This window comes from Schistocerca americana, chromosome X (assembly GCF_021461395.2).
Source record: "Schistocerca americana isolate TAMUIC-IGC-003095 chromosome X, iqSchAmer2.1, whole genome shotgun sequence".
NCBI classification, from domain to species: Eukaryota; Metazoa; Arthropoda; class Insecta; order Orthoptera; family Acrididae; genus Schistocerca; species Schistocerca americana.
Window position 1 is genome coordinate 967,766,787 of NC_060130.1, and position 17,108 is coordinate 967,783,894.

At 42.2% G+C, this 17,108-nt stretch overlaps 1 protein-coding gene across 4 annotated transcripts in view; it reads right to left on the minus strand.

Annotated features, from left to right (window-relative positions):
* Window positions 1–10,250: 10,250 nt before the first annotated feature.
* LOC124555176 (high mobility group protein HMG-I/HMG-Y-like) overlaps window positions 10,251–17,108 on the minus strand; it is a 36,635-nt gene continuing 29,777 nt past the window's right edge. For all 4 annotated transcript variants that reach the window (XM_047129004.1, XM_047129005.1, XM_047129002.1 and 1 more), the window contains exon 4: window positions 10,251–12,294. In XM_047129004.1, coding sequence (XP_046984960.1) covers window positions 12,184–12,294 — 111 coding nt within the window. In that variant the 3' untranslated portion in view covers window positions 10,251–12,183. The remainder of the gene's footprint in view (window positions 12,295–17,108) is intronic.

The window sequence follows — 17,108 nt, forward strand, 5'->3', positions numbered from 1 at the left end:
TCGCCTTATATGGAAACACGAAGGACAGCTGTTGGGGCCTGGTACCCAAAAAGACATTTGATCTTTGCCCATACTTGGGAAGTCACGTGTGGCACCCAATGGTGGAGACGTATCTCTCCCAACTCTCCTCTTTCCGCTGCTTGATACGGTAGCGAACATGGGCAGGGAGCCGTTTAAAGGCTATGAGGTGCTCCATGGAAGGGCGCCGCTGTAGAGCTCGCCGACACTCCTGGATTGCTTCAACAACTTCCGGCGACCACCAACGGACTGCCTTACACCTCGGGCACCCTAAAGAGCGAGGGATCACGTTTTCTGCCGTAGAAAGAATTGTGCTAGTCACCTGCTCAACCATCACCTAGATTTTACCATGTGGGGGGAGATTCAACAGTGACAGCAGAGGTGAAACTTCCCAGTCCACTTTCTTCAAAGCCCATTTGGGCAGGCATCTGTGTGCCTGACACTAGGGCAATGACAGGAAGAAGGGGAAGTGGTCACCACCACATAGGTCGTCATGTGCTCTCCAGTGGATAGATGGGAGAAGTCCGGGGCTGTAAAATGACAAATCAATGGCCGAGTAACTACCATGAGCCACAATGAAATGTGTGGTGGCTCCAGTATTTAAGAGGTAGAGGTCGAATTGCGACAGTAAAGTTTCGACGTCTCTGCCTTGGCCAGTTAGCATGGTACAACCCCACAAGGGTTTATGGGTATTAAAATCTTCCCGAAGTAGGATAGGTATATGGAGTTTATCAATCTGTGCAGCTAATACATTCAGGGGTACTGCACCATCTGGAGGAAGATATACACTGCAGACAGTTATTTCCTGCGTCGTTCTTATTCTGATCGCCAGAGCTCCAAAAGGGGTCTGAAGGGGCACAGGTTCAATACAGACCAAGTTTAGGACATAAATGCAAACTCTACCTGACAATCGATTTTAGTCGCTATGGTTCCTGTAATATCCCTTACAGCTGCGGAGGGCATGGTTCCGCATTGCTAGGAAACCAGGTTACCTGGAGGGCAATGCAGATAGCACATGTAAGGCTTAACAGTTGCCGTAGCTCAGGCAGGTGGAGGAAAAAACCGCTGCAAGTCCACTGGAGGTTGACATTATGAGACTGGGAAGGCATGGAACATTCAATGAGGCAGTTTACGTCTGAGTCATCTGCTACCACCAATTTATTGCCTGAGCAGTCTATATCCATTGTGTGTGAAGGTCTGCCGAGATCTAGGTCCTCAGCAGACACCAAAATCTCCACCCCATCCTCAGCTGCAGAGCTTGTAGGTAGGGGTGCCACTGCAAGTTCCTTGGTCTTAGGAGTTTTCTTTTTGGATTTCTATCGCTGTTCCTTGGGTTTCCCTGGCTGGCTCAGGCTCCTGGATTGAGGATGAGTGTGAAGCCATACGACCAGCTGCTTTTGGCCTCTTCATCCACTGGCGGGTGCCATCTTTCCCACTAGAAGAAACCTGGGAAGGGAGTGACCCAAGCGACCCCCTTCCTAGAGGAAAGCCAAAGAAGACTTACGCTTCTCCAGCTTAGAAGTGGGGACGGACGTCCCCAATGGTTGGGTGTCGCGGGGGGGGGGGGGGGGGGGGGGGGGGGGGGGTGATGGGGGGGGGGGGGGGTGCTGCTCCCGAAGGAAGTGGTGCAGGAGCAATAGGGAGGAAATGACCCACACCATCAAGGGAGCAGTTGTCTTCCAGCTCCGAGAAGCGAGCTGGGTTGGCGGAGCTGATGGCGCCAGAATTGTTGTAGCGGCGGCGTAAGATGATTTCATATGCACAGGATGCAGGCATTCAAATTTTCTCTAAGCCTCAGTGTAGGTCAGTCGGTCCTTTCTTTCTGGAGAATCCTGCAGTCAGGCGAACAAGGCGAATGGTGCTCTCTGCAGTTGACACCGACGGTAGGCGGGGCACATGGAGTATTGGGATGTGATGGGTGTCCGCAAACTCTGCATGTGACACTAAGTACAGCGGGAAGACATGGCCGAACTTCCAGCACTGCATCGGGGGAGGGATATAGGGCTTTACACCACACCGGTAGACCATCATCTTGACCTCCTTGGGCAATGTATTCACCCTCAAAGGCCAAGATGAAGGCACCGGTGCCAACCAGATTATCCTTCGGACCCCAGTGGACACGCCGGACGAAATGTACATCTCGCTGCTCGAAACTGGCGCGCATCTCACGATTTGACTGCAAAAGAAGTTCTCTATGAAATATGATACCATGGAGCATATTTGAGCTCTTATGGGGCGTGATGGTTACAGAAATATCCCCCAGACTGTCACAAGTGAGTAGCTCCTGTGACTGGGTGGAGGATGCTGTTTTGATCGAGACTGACCCAGATCTCTTTTTGGACAAGCCCTCCACCTCCCCAAACTTGTCCTCTAAATGCTCAACAAAAAAACTAAGCCTTCATCATCATGAAAGATTCCCCATCAGCTCTCAAACATACAAGGTACCGCAGCAAATAAGATCCGCTGCCATCCCTCCCATGGTGTCGACATGGAGGGAGAGAATTTGGGGTCTTACTTCTATGCGTTGAATTGAGCTCATGATCGGTTAAGTGACTGCTGGTGTTTTACCACCAGCAAGAGATGATTTACTACACTTCATCACGTGTCATCCACTCTGACCAGGAGCCCTCCCCACGGGTGCCACCCAGGCGCAGCAGAGGCCACCTGGCAGGATAGCCATTGCCGGGAGTCCTGATGCCCCAGGGGGCTGGGCATCTACCCCTTGGCATACATGGGGAATTAATGGCACAGTCATCAGCAAAGCGATCCCTGTGTGGTCAAGGGGCTACAAACAGGGTACATGGCGGCCCCACCACAATGGACTAGTTACGGTGCTGGTTATCAGGTGCAAAACAGTCAATGGTCATTGTCAACACAGAAATCGACAGTGCTACCACCATGGAGGAAAACGCACCCAGGAAGATGTCCGCGCCCAAGAGATGGAGAATTGGCAGGACTGCAATGAGACGACGAGAAAGCGGGCTGAAGATCTCAATGCACAATGGACACGATGCACCTTGTAAGGCGCCCTTCCCCAATTGGCTTGCTCTTCGGGAAAATTTTGAAGAATGGAGGTCAAACCCTACAGGGGACCATCACAAAAGCGGAAACGTGTGAAACTCCTTTTAGTCGCTTTGTACGACAGGCAGGAATACCTTGGGCCTATTCTAACACCCGGAACTGCAGGGGTGGGCAATTCTGTGGATAACTGCCATAGAGCACGAAGTCGTTAACGAAAAGGGAGCCGGAGACACTTGGCAGGAGACAGTCCATACTAGTGTTAATGGCTATAGGAAAGAAGATGCTCAGTACGGGATCTTGAGGCACTCCATTATCCTGGATAGTTTCTGAAAAGGTCATTCATACATACCTCGAAACTGAGTGTTAAAAATTCTTGAAGGAAATTGGGCAGGCAAATTCAGCTGCCCCACATGTATAGAGTACAGAGAATACCAGTCCTCCAGCAGGTGAAGTAGGCTTTCTCCAAATTAAAAACAAGGCGTATCTGGTATTTCCACAGAAAACCATTCATGGAGTGGGTTGGCAAAGTGACGAGATGGTCGACTGCAGAACAGTGTGCACAAACACCACATTGTAGAGTGGTTATCAGATTGCTAGACTCAAAACACCATACCAGCTGGCCATGAATCACATGTGCCATCACTTTGCAAACAAAGCTGGTGAGAGAAATTGGGTGTTAGCTAGAAGGAAGGTCTGTCCTTACCAGGCTTAGGTATAGGTATGACAGTGGCTTTTTGCCAGCATCTGAGAAATGTGCCATCTGCCCAAATGCAATTGTACGTACGAAGCAGAAAGTGCTTGCCCACAAGAGAAAGTTGCTGCAATATCCGAATGTTAACTTCATCCAATCCTGGAACAGAAGACTGGGATGAGGTGAGCACGGCCGTAGTAAAGGAGAAATTGTAGCGTTCACGAGTCTGAGGAAAAGCATACCACCAGAGCTACCTCCACTCGTTTCCAATGGAGGAGGGCAGGGTGTTGGTGGGTTGAACTCAAAATCTCCAGAAAATAGCAGCCCAAGGTGTTGGGGGTCCCCAGTGACAGCACCTGCTACTGTCAGGCTGGAAACTTGGGAATGAAACTTGGTCCCAGAGAGTCAATAGAGGTTGCCCCATAGGACAGAGGGTGTGAAACTGTTGAAAGAACTAGTAAAGGAAATCCAGATAGCTGTACTGGTATACAACAGATGCAACAACACTGCGCACACAACTCTTATTAATGAATACAGTTCACAATCGCAGGATAATGGGCAAAAAGGCACAAAGCACATCTTCATGTCATGGCACACCTCAGTCCACCAGGGGATCAGAACATGGCACTGTAAGCAAGTGAGAGGTATACAATGATCTGCAGTGGTTAGCATTCATAAGGTACTCTGCCTGGTCATCACAACTGGAGAAATGTTTGTCAAAAATCACTAGGGAGGAGTAAATCCTCCACTCAGCCTTAGAGGTTTACATGCACATGGGGTAGGAGGCAGAGAACTGATATTCTTTGGTCACCCGAGTATGTGTCAAAGAGAATAGAGCACTCAAGACGACAGGCAAGCTGGGCAGTGCAGAATGAGATGGCCTAATGCGAAATGTGTGCATGTAGTCTGACAGGAATGTGGGCACTTCATTTAAGACTAATGAAGTTGACATATCAGCCAATAGGAAACCTCTCAGACAGTTCCTCTTACAGCCTCAAAGGGGATGGTGTGCATCAGTGTTAAAAGTCGCCAAGCAGCTGACCAATAAACTAGAGTAAGCATGCCCTGCTGACAGTAGATGAAGATGTGTGGACATTACAAACGGAAAAAGTGAAACAAGGAAGGAAAATAGACTGCAACAGCTTTCAGCTCTGTGTTCAGTGAGATGATTTGGCTATGAATGTCATCTCAAATGAGCAGGAGGGGGAATGCTGTCCTTTGGTGTGAAGGTCCATGCAGTCATGAGGATGCAATTTTGTTTCTTGGAGGCAAGAAATAACTGGACACTGGAATTCCAAGAGCAGCTGTAATTCCTCCTTGTTGGGTACAATGCCACAAAAATTCCACTTGACACTAGTCATAATGGGGAATGGGGCTACAAAGTGCTAGCCTTTCAAAGACTGCTACAGGGCACAGAAGCTGGAGTACCCCGTTCCATGAAATCTACAGTGGCATCAGCATTCTCCATGGGTCAACCTGCGGACTCCATGGCAGAAAAATTAGTGCACCGGTGAAATGGAGGTCGACTAGGTGATGGTATCACACAGCAACACTGTTGAAGAGAATCTCCGTCAGGGCAGGAAAAGATCATGTGCCTGTTAGATTTCTTAGAATCTTGACAGTTGGCAGACAAAGACTCACATTTTTTTGGCTGGAGGGATGCAATATCTTCGCAGGAGTCTTCCATGTTCTTTCTGGCCTGCCGGTTGCATAACAGGCATTTTACCACTGGGGACAAATATTTGGTGGTTTGTTGCACAGCTGTAGAAGGGGATGTGGATGCAACTGTGACTGGGCAGTTTCACAACTACAGTGCTGTACTGGTCACCATTAAAATTGGTACAAAGAGACGGGCAGTCTAGTGCAAATAACACCATATGAAGAATGCAGTGTACAATGGGCCTCAACATAAAGAGGATAGCCATGGGACACCATGAGGAACCTTGGTGCGGCTGAGAAAGTTTTTGAATTTTAAACCTCATTCTGTTTACGTTTAGTGGAGTACACTGAGAAGGTAAGCTCTCTATGAAAAAATCCCCATGACTGCCAGCACCTCTGAGGGTACACCTGCCAACTAGGGGACCCCTTAGGAGGGGGGATGCACCTCACCCACCTTAGGGGATTGTTCACACCTCCAAAATTCCAGAGGGACCAATTGGCAACTGGGAAAGTAATAGCTCAGGCAGTCACCCCTCCCTGAGCCTGGCCTGTATCAGGGGGGTATGTGCTAACCCTACCTGCCTATCCAAGGTTCAGCCACCTGTTGCACATCAAAACGTGTGGGCCGGCCTTCAGGATCACACAGGGAGGAAAAAGAAACTAAGAGACTTCAAATGCCAAAACAGAGGAGATGGAGAACAAAGAAAAAGCAGACTAGAAACTGTTCCAATGCCAAGCTACCAAAACTACCGAACGTATTCCTGAAAATACTCCAGACATACTCCCCAATGCAGGAGGGAAAGAATAACAGGAGGATAAACATGCAGCACAGAAATGGATGCGGTGCTGCAAAGGCTAGGGGCCAGTAGCCACACGGACTCAAGAGTGCTAAGCCCCCCTGGCAGGTTCCAGGGCGTGTTTTCGAACAGGATAATGCTCACCCACATACCACTGTTGTGACACAAGATGTCGCCTTGACCTGCTCAATCACTAGATCTGTGTCCAATCTAGCACATATGGAAGTCAGGTGACAACTTCTGTGTCATCTACAAACAGTAGCAACTGTCCCTGTACTGACTAAAGAAGTCCAACAGGTGTGGAACTCTGTCCCACACATGGACATCAGGCACATGTACAACACAATGCATGCAGGTTTGCATTCAACATCCCAGCAATTACACTGGTTATTAATTTGCCATTATTTTACATTTGCAATGGCTTATCTCTTATCGTGATCTTGCAATTCGAATCACTGAAATATGTTAACTAGATAACATATTTCTCAAATTTCATTACTCTACATTAATTATTTCTTTGTTTTGCTATTTTTTCATCAGTGTACTTGATTCAGGCTGCATGTGGCCTGCAGTTTGATGACAAGTGGCATATTGTATTAATCTTATCTATTTTATAATAGCCTGTCATTATTGCATAGAGTTCAGTTAATCAGAATACTTTTAACCACCCATGTAGAGAAAAAAGAAAAGTGAAGGGATTTGATATTATGGCAACCTTTTCAGTAATTGCCGACCCAACTCTCCAGTAGAAAGTAGTAGTGCTCAGTGAGATTACTGTTGGCCTCCAGTAAGCTAAGGGCTAGTAACAGACCCTATATTGACATTTAGGTAAGTAAATCCTTAACTTCCTAGGACACTCACCTCACCCAAAGTTGAATGTCAGTCTAGAGTAATTTATCACTGTAATCATTATCCCATATGGTGGCTATATCCCACAGCACTGACCGACAGTCAAACAGTTATCATACTACTTGTCAAAGCCATTGACAGTACGCAGTTCAGTACCTGAACATTTGCACCTTACATCAGTCACTATGAGCCCTGCTTCATCATAGGCTAGTTGAGACAACATCACTGCTGTTTTGAGCAAAGGGAATTTGACGGTATCCAATGCAGATACACAGCATTGTGTTCCCAAGCGCAATGTTGGATAAAATATAGTGGTACAGGAGAGTCCAGTAGGATTGGAGAAGCTTGGGGAAAAGAAGTAGTTGTGCAACACCAAAAGCAGTACAATGTAACAACGTAAATGTTGTGTTTCTACCAAGTGACATGATTTGGCAGTGGCTGGAGAGGAGGGGGGGGGGGGGGGGGCAAGGGAGATACTACAAATCAAACCGTCAGCTGTTGAGGAGAAACAGTCAACTATACCAATTAGTGTTTGCTCAGGAAAATACATATTATGGTTGGTAGAATGTAATAATTTCCAATGGACCAGTATTTTCCACAGCAAATGATGGTCCAGTATGCGTATATAGCCTGTGTAATCCCAACCCATCAATGTCACTTTACAGTGGCTATGACCAGTTTGGTGCTGGATATGTTCCTGTGGACTTTGGTTGGCTTGAAACAATAGATGGCAGACTTCATTCTGCTCAATATACTCATTACGGATAATGTTTTAGCCTTATCAGTGCAACAACGCTACCCTGAGGGACTGATCTGTTCCAATGAAGGTCACTCACCAATACACATCAGCTATGATCAGCTGCAGAACAACGAATATGTATCTTCAAATGGCTTCCTCTTTCATCAAACTCAGTCAGGACACATGGCTAGAGATATAAAGGCCTGACCTTGCACCAATAATTAGATACGAGTTTTGTAACACCACCTCGGCGATCTGGGACAAGGTGGCTGAAAATGCCTCCTCTAAAAATGCAGATGGTCATTGACATGAAAGGGCTTTTGGGCAGGGTGTTAACTAATAAAGAAATCATTGTGTCCTTTTGACACCTGGAAAGGTATTAAGGACCTGTAACTGTTCATTGTTGATTTCATGTCTTATACAGATTCAACAAATAGTAACACACAAACAAAATATCTACAGCTTATATTCAGTTATTTCTTATTGCTGTTCAGCTCGATTCCACCTCAATTACAAGTGCCTTTTTCATGTCAAATCCTAGGGATGACACTGGGCAGGTTTTGTTGCACTTCTAGAGGGTATGCTCTTCTTCCTGAATGTCAGGAACTTCCACAATTACACTTGCAACTGAAAGTGACCTTTGTTTTATGAGCAGTAATACAGAGTTAGTGAGTAGCTCCTGAGTAACAGGACTGCCAGTTGAAATTTCAGCAACTGGTACTTTTTATGCTCTCAAGCATACATTGTCGAAGAAAATTGGAATTAATCAAGTGTTAGAAGTAACGTGACATGTGAAAAACTACAAAAGTTTACGGTTTAGTGTTGTGTCTATGCCAAGGTTATTAGCAATGGAACCCAAGCCCATATAGCACTATCATGCTCACACACTAGACAGACCTGCATCCAGCTGGGACATTACCAATGCATCATGGTTCAGTATTTCCATCACAATTCCACGCATTACACAATTCTTAGAACACCTATTACCAAAACAAAAGACCCTTTATGACAATACTCACCCTTAACATCTGACAAATTTTACACAAAGGATGGATGTTTTTGTTGTTGTTAACATAATTACGAAGTATTTCTGCAACTGCTCATGTCAGCTTCTGGAAATCTGTTTGATTCATAATACATATATGTATATATATCATTTCCGTATGTTTATTTAGAAAAGAAAATGTGCAGTCGATTACATGATCAAGACAATCTTATGACATTTTGATGATTTGTATGCAGATCTTAAAACTACTTCCTTATGTTTACAGTGTTAAAAGTAACACTCAATTTGGACACAAATAACTGATCTGCTTTACAATACTCAAAACAGAAATAAATCACGTAAGAACCTGTAACATACTTGTAATGGCATGGCAATTGATGAAACTGAACTGCTTATGTATGCAGCATTAAACTAATCAGTTTTATGTATTCAGTGATGGGTTCAAGCCTTAAGGGTGACACAGACCCAGATGCATGTGATACACTTCTTAGATAGTGAACAACCCAAAAGTTTTCCACTCAAAACTTTTTACTGTTAAGTTTAACTACAGCTTGTACAAAATTCTGCAAAAGATAAAAGGTCTTCTTCATACATTCAAATGTTTGCTACTGATCTAGCACAGAATCTTAAGCATTCTGTGATATAATATACTACTAAAATCTATACATAAAACAGAGTATGGGGCTAAACACTGACTATCAGATTCCTACCAAATATCAGCCTTTAACTACAGGATCCATATATTTTAGTATGCTTCATTAATGAAATGTTCAGCAATATTGCCTACTTACGAATATCACACACACCTGTTTACAGATCTCTACATGAAAATTAAATGTGTGCAGAGAATATACAAGTTGGGAGAAAGGGACAGCACAAGTGTTAGAAACTTTGGTGCCAGTGGCCTCTTTCCCTAACACCAGATTTCGAACAACCACACGCAGCACTTCATTGTAACTGTCACCACGACAATGACATACTATAGATCAGATGGAAGCTAATCTAAAAACTTCAATCACATTGCTGATGTTACCTGTAACAGCAGTGTAAATGTACCCCATGCCATACAGATCACAATGTTTACTTTTTACATCACATGTTAAGTACCTGCAATAGCCAATCGCACTAATTAAACTGGACTCATTGGCATTATTACATAACATTTATAGCAACTGGTTTTTGAGGAAACAGTCCTTTTACTTTAGTGTTCCAAATCAAAATTTACAAATTTTTTTAAGCCTTAATGTCTTTTTGCTCTGAGAGACCAGCCTAACAGATGCCATTACTGGTGTTTTATTCTATGTTCAGAAGTATGGTATTTGCATTCCTACATATCAGTAGAGTATGTCTGCTACACAGACAATTTTCAGTGCCAGCGGCATGTGTTTTAAGGCAACATGCTAAGGGCTGATATGTTGGATTAGTTTCTCCTATCCATCAATCCATTATGACAAAAATGAAATGCCAGGATTCCAAGTTCTGTAGTTTATTTTCCACAGTTTTCCTGATAGACTTGATGACAATATAGAATTTAAACATTAAAATACTGGTTTTTTCCTACTGAAAACAAACAATGGCTGCAAATGGCCTCCGAGTCACTGGTAAAATAAAAAGGCTGAACACACCGATATATCTCTAAACTTGAAAAATCTACACACGATTCCCATTAACGAAATTCTTGTTATATTGCAGAAGCTTAAAATATGTGTGTGATCAATGTTCTATATTTAGTTTCCAACTAGTAGTGCTGATATTCTATAAACTAGTAAGGAAAAATAAGGTGTTTCTGGTAAATAACACTGACTGTTACAGTGAATAATGTAAAGTGAAACACAGTTCCATAAATAAAATACATTAATTGTAATCCACTAGTCACAAAAAGCTGAACACTGTCATTGCCTCTGAATTATCCCCAACATGTAATCTTTTTCTAGATACCTGTGAGACGAAGTAATGCTGTGCACTTCACGTTTGCTAAATACTGTAATTCTCACTGAGGGAAAATATGCAGCTTCCACGAAAGAATACAGCCAGCACTTTTCACTGAGCTGACAAACTTAAAAAGTCCTTGTTAATTAAAAAGAAATTAATCCTATTCATTGAGATTCTGCACTAACTTACATATGAATACATCATAAAATAAAATATCGCCAGATTCACATACATCTGGGAGGATAAATTGAAACACTATGATTCCTATCAGACACACGTCACAAAATTAAGTGTCATATTGCACACACTACAAATAAAAATTGTCAACATAGTAGGTCACACAAAACAGGACTCAAACTTCGTTCTAAATCCATGTGTATGTGGCAGTGAAATGACTGATTATTCTCGACCGTTTAAAAGAATTAACAACTATTCGCAATGAACTAATTCTACAATATAAGAAAGTTGCTAATGAATAACTTCAAATATTTTCAGTGTGTTCATTTAGCTGAGAACTCATCTGAAGGTTGGGATAAAACACAAAGAACAGGCATAAAAAATTATGTATGTTGGTATCTCCCACCCATACTGTGGAACTAAGCTTGGCCACTGTTTATAATGTAATGGAACAGCAACAGTCCTTTCCATGTAATTCCCCCAACATCTTGTCAAAACTTTTAATGTTGCCTCATATAAATTTACTTATACAAAATGGGAAAGGGAACAACTGCAGTGTTATTTTATTAGAAGCAAGACCAGTCAAATGCCTTGCACTCTTGGGCAACTCCCTAACTTACTTTGCTTGCCTATAGGCATACTGCAACATTAACAGGTACAAATTTCTTATTTTTCACAGGTACACGCATATGAGATTCAAGAACCTGTAAGAAGGAACAAAAGGGGAACGACAGGAAATGAAACTGTAGTGCACATTATTTCAATGAAATCTAAAATGGAAACCTTAAACATAGTTGTATAAATGGAACAAGGAGCTACTATTTTAAGAAAGAACTGTACTGTGTCCAAATGTGTAGCAATGGAGTGAAGTGTCTCCAGGCTCTAATCCATAGTTAAGGACTTATAAAATCTGTACAGTTTAACACAGCCCACACACAAAGTTCAAAATGACAATGTTAAAAAACATGCATAAATGCAGTGAACACACCACCTCCCCTGCATCTGAACTGTCAATTCAGTACACCTCTAAAGACATAAACCTTATGGTCACAAACTCACTCCCTAAATAGTTGAACATACAGATTAAGAGCCCAAGCAATAAACATATTGCCCACTCACAACATAGTACACACATTATCAAATTTTGATCCCAAAGGAAGAGGATTTGTCGAAAATGTTACCACACTGTCACTTGACAAACAGTTCCAAAGAAAACAAATGCACTTTCAAATCTCAAGATTATTTTGATCTAAACCACTTGTCAAGTAGTGTGGGTTATATCATACACTGCTCATTAATCTTCCCCTTCTTCCTCTTCATCCTCATCAACTTCCTCCTCATCCCCGCCAGATTCTTCTTTCTTATCTTCCTTCTTGGGACGACCACGAGCTCTGTTGCCAGGTTTCTGTTTGATAAAACATGCAATTTTTAAGTTTTGTGGCAATTTTATATAAAATTTACTATCTGAAACATATCAATCAACTGATGGTATATGATAAAACAAGATTGCAACAGTTGTAACTTACAATAATTTAATTACCTACAAAGTCTAACAAGTATATTTATGAATTACAGGAAGTAAATGAAGCTTCAATCAGTTCCAAACATTACACCACTCCAGTACCAGGTTTCTTTCAGACAATTTTAAACTCTCAATACTACAAATATTTAGGAGAAGCACTACCCTGACAGGAAAGATACATGTCAAATAGTTCACAAATTTCACTTACAAGAAACATCTTACTCTGACACTACTTCACATCATCAATTCTTTACAAGAAACCTGTACCTCAAATGCTCGTAAGTCAGTGAAAAACAAACCACCTCCAAAAATCTAATACATGTCTTATTTTCATACACAATTTTACATAAAAATAAAGCATGTATCTTACAGAAAATGGAGTATTTTAGAATTCTCCAACTAAAATGGATAACATCAAACCCAAATCATTTCCCTTTACTCAAGGGCAAGTAGATACTAAAAAATTTCACATGACTAAATATTCCATTATTTGTTTACAAATAATATAAAAGGGTGGCTTCTTAAGTCTGTTAAATTTCCACGAAAGAATGGAACATTTTTATTGTGCCTTCACAGCCATTCAATTATTTCAAGGCTCGTATAAAAAATTTCAACAGTTAACAGCGTACAATTCACTGCTGACAGCTGTCTGAATGGGTCAGTGTGCCGACTGCAATTGGAAATGGAGAAAACTGGGTTTCATGCTGTTAAACATTTTCATTTGAAGGGCTAGGGCACCACACAAATCTAAGTAAAATTGGATGAAGTTCACATGGACTCTGCACCATCATTGAACACCATTTACTTTTGGATTAATGAATTTAAACATGACTGGATAAGCACCAAAGACAAAGCGCACGCCAGCTGTTCAATTGAGGTCACCACAAAGGAAACCATTGACACAATCCACAATGTGGTAATGCAAGACTACTCAATAAAAATTCATCAGACAACCGAGACTGTAGGCAACTTAACTGAGTGAGAGTATAATATCCTGCATAGAAATTGGCTATGAAGAAACTGGGTGCAAGGTGGATGCCACGATTGCTCAGTCGACCAGAAGCACATCCGGCACAACATTTCAACACAATGTCTGGCGAAGTTTAAGTCTCAATCTGCATAGTTTTTGCATCTATTTGTGATTATTGTTGAAACATGGATCCATCATTAGACACCAGAGCTAAAATGGCAGTCAAAACTATGGATGAAGGTTGGTGAAAGAGCACTAAAAAAGAAAGACCATTTTCTCAGCTGGTAAGGTGATAGCCACTTCTTTAGAGATTCCACAGAATAATCCTTGGAAAAAGCACAAACATAGACTATTATGCTTCATTGTTGGAGCATCGGACAGTTACATTGGCTGGCAGAAAAAAAGAAGGAAAATAAGAAGTAAGGTTGGCACGCAATAAAGAGCTCTTTCACCATAATAATGCACCATCCCACACATCAGTGACAATGGAAAAGTGCACTAATTGGGCTTTGAATTTAATTTCAATTCACTAGACTTAACCCCAAGTGTCTTCTTCCTGTCTCTGAAGTTTAAACTGGCTTGCTGGGAAAAAATTTCTATCGAATGAGGAAGTGATAGTTTCAGCCTACGAGTATTTTGCAGAGTTTGACAGAACCTATTTTTTCGATGGGATGAAACGGCTCAATGATTACTGAATCACATATATCCCACGAAGGACATTAAGTTGAGAAGGTGAGCTGCTCATGAAAAACATTTATTTATTTATTTATTTTTAAACATTTGTATCAAACCAGCCTCATTAGCACAAAAACCACATAATCACAAGCAAATTTATTACTTTACAAAACAACCGATTTATCAGGTTTTAAAGCAAACCTTATTTCGAGTCTACAACACGAGACTTCATCATGAAGTGATGCCAGTAGTCGTTCTGCCACATATCTGCAGGAAACTCACACAGAGAAGGCTATTTCATCAGGTAACAATCTGGTGCCATAAGAGGGAGTAGATATTATCAGCTACCAAAACTCTGCCGCTGAAATATGGGTCGAGTATGCCAACAGGATGACAAATGTGGCCACAGTCTATCAAAACATTTTTTTTATCTCTGTTCAAGAAACAGGAGTTGTGGTCTTTACTGGTTACAATCCAACAACTTGTACCCAATATGTGGGGCATTCATACACTGAGTGTACACTGCTTCAAAATTTCCTGCCAAATAAGCTGCTGTTTTCGGGCAATACTTGTATTGACAGCTATATAAGTAAAACATATGACCGACAGCCACTGCTTTAATTCTGCCAGTACCTCTCCTGCTTCAGTAACTTCACAGAAGCTTTCTTATGTACCTCACCAGCCTTGAGCACACAAAGAAAGGACATTCCAGAGAAAAGGTTTAGCTACAGCATACAGGCTGTTTACAGACTGAATGTGTGTCTGCACCAGAATGGAGGTAAAAATATTAGTTTAACACAGCAGCAGCAATAACAGAGTGTGTATGTGCAACTGAGGAAGGAAACGGGTAAGTATTTTCACATTAGCCTTGTGGGATCTGAAGGAAATTATTGAAAACTGATTTGCATGGCCAAACAGTGATCCAAATCACTTTCACCCCAACTGCAAGTCAGGCATAACTGCGAAGTGACCTCACTCAGTGCTCTACCGCTATGAATGTGCCATTTTGATGTGTGGGCAGTTTAAAATTGTGCAAGCTCTAACCTAGAATGTCACCATTCATTGACAACATTCTTACCGACATCTATGTAAGAACTCTTGACCCTTCCTCACAGCTCAGCACATAAGAGCACTGTTCACCAAAGGCAAGGTTCTGGACAGAGTACTGCACTAGTACACTGATTTAATATACCAATAAGTGTCAAAACAATGTGCACGCGCACACACACACACACACACACACACACACACACACACACACACACACACAAGCTGAATCAAAGATTCACCCTTTAACAAGTCATTATGTCATGACTAAGCTACTTCTCCACAGTATCATTTCTTCCGAAAGAGCTTCTGCAAAACTTGAAGAGTAAGAGAAAGATACTTGTGAAATTGAAGCGGTCTAAATTGTGCCTGGACAACTCCATAGGACAGAGTCCTGTCCAGGAAAATTGAGATTACAGGTTTGAGTCCTTGTGTCCTGCAGTTTCCAACTCACAAGAAGTTTCAGTGCCTTATTGCCATACATACTTCTTTCAGACCAATACCTAATGCACATCAGCTGCACTAAGGTTGAAGTGAAACCTATTAATAATTTATTGTTTTCCCTGTAATGAACCGCTGTGTTCTTCGAAATGTGACCAGTGTACCAAATGATAATCAAAATCTAACAGTGTAGAGGAAGTTGTGCTTAATAAATCCCTATGGCCAAGTATCCCTGGAAGAGCTGCAAAAACAGTGAAGCAACAATAATTTCTATATACAACCACTTTATGGTAATACATGTCCATTGATACATCTTCCCATTTCATCTTTTGGTATTGTAACTATTACAAAGTAAATATGACTCCATGCACTTTGACATAATTTCAGTGTGTCTCATTGATAACCATAAGTTTTATGTCAGCTCATTAAGTGCTCTTTAATAGTTCACAGGGTATACTATCCAAAGAGAAATCTGGTGTGACTCACTGTTCTACTCATTAAATTTTATTTCTATATTAATTCCACTACAGAGGTTTCATTAATCCTATCTCCCCCCCCCCTCTCTCTCTCTCTCTCTCTCTCTCTCTCTCTCTCTCTCTCTCTCTCTCTCCCCCCCCCCCTCTCTCCCTCTCCCCCCCCCCATCCCGCCCAATTCCTATAGTCTCTCCCTCCCCTCCCCCTTTCCCCAAATGCCCAATTCATTCCATGGACAAAAGTTGAGAAATTATTCCTTATTCACTGTACACAACACACACAATCCCTTCTTTAAAGTTTAGCGTATGAAGTATGATAAGTATATTACTGCTTCTTTTACCTGCAGAATTTATTTTCAGAATGTAAGGACTAATCTAGATCTGCAACCAATTTCAATAGCAATGAAACATTCCCAGAATGGAGTAGAACAATCACTAACTGCAGTAACAACAGCAATACACTTATCTGAAAGTATGCTACTCTAAGGGCCCTGCCTCACTGGGATGCCATGACAAGTCTGCTGGCAGACACACCAGACAGAAGAACGAACGCAATGGAGCCTCTCGCACCGGGCAGCACCTGACAGTGGCAGCTCTGCCGGCAGAGCGGCCAACACCAGGTTCTGCCAGCAGGCCTGCTAGCAGAATACACGATTGCTTATGGCCACTCCGTCAGGATGCCAGTAGAGCTGCCAAGCACTACCTGCCACTCACCTGTACCTAGTTTTATATGCTCACATGAGCATTATTTACAGTTTTGACACTGAATCTTATCTGTGAGATTCACTTGGGACACTACATCTCAGAACTATTCGAAACATGAAGTGGAAGAAAGTGTTGGGAATTATGAGGGTCATAAATGAAGTTCAGTTTGAAGAACAAGTCTCCACATTACAATCACGTTCAAACTACTTACAATAATGTACTTTCTGGACTCTGGCTGGTTGGAGATAATGGAAACTAATCAATTCCCAATTTCCTCACAGCCACTGTGTTTACTATCCGGGCTAAGTATGTTTTCCTCAAAACCAAAATCCAGACCAAAATAGCACAGCTACCTCTCCTGCTGCTGCAGCAAGTGATGCTTACGG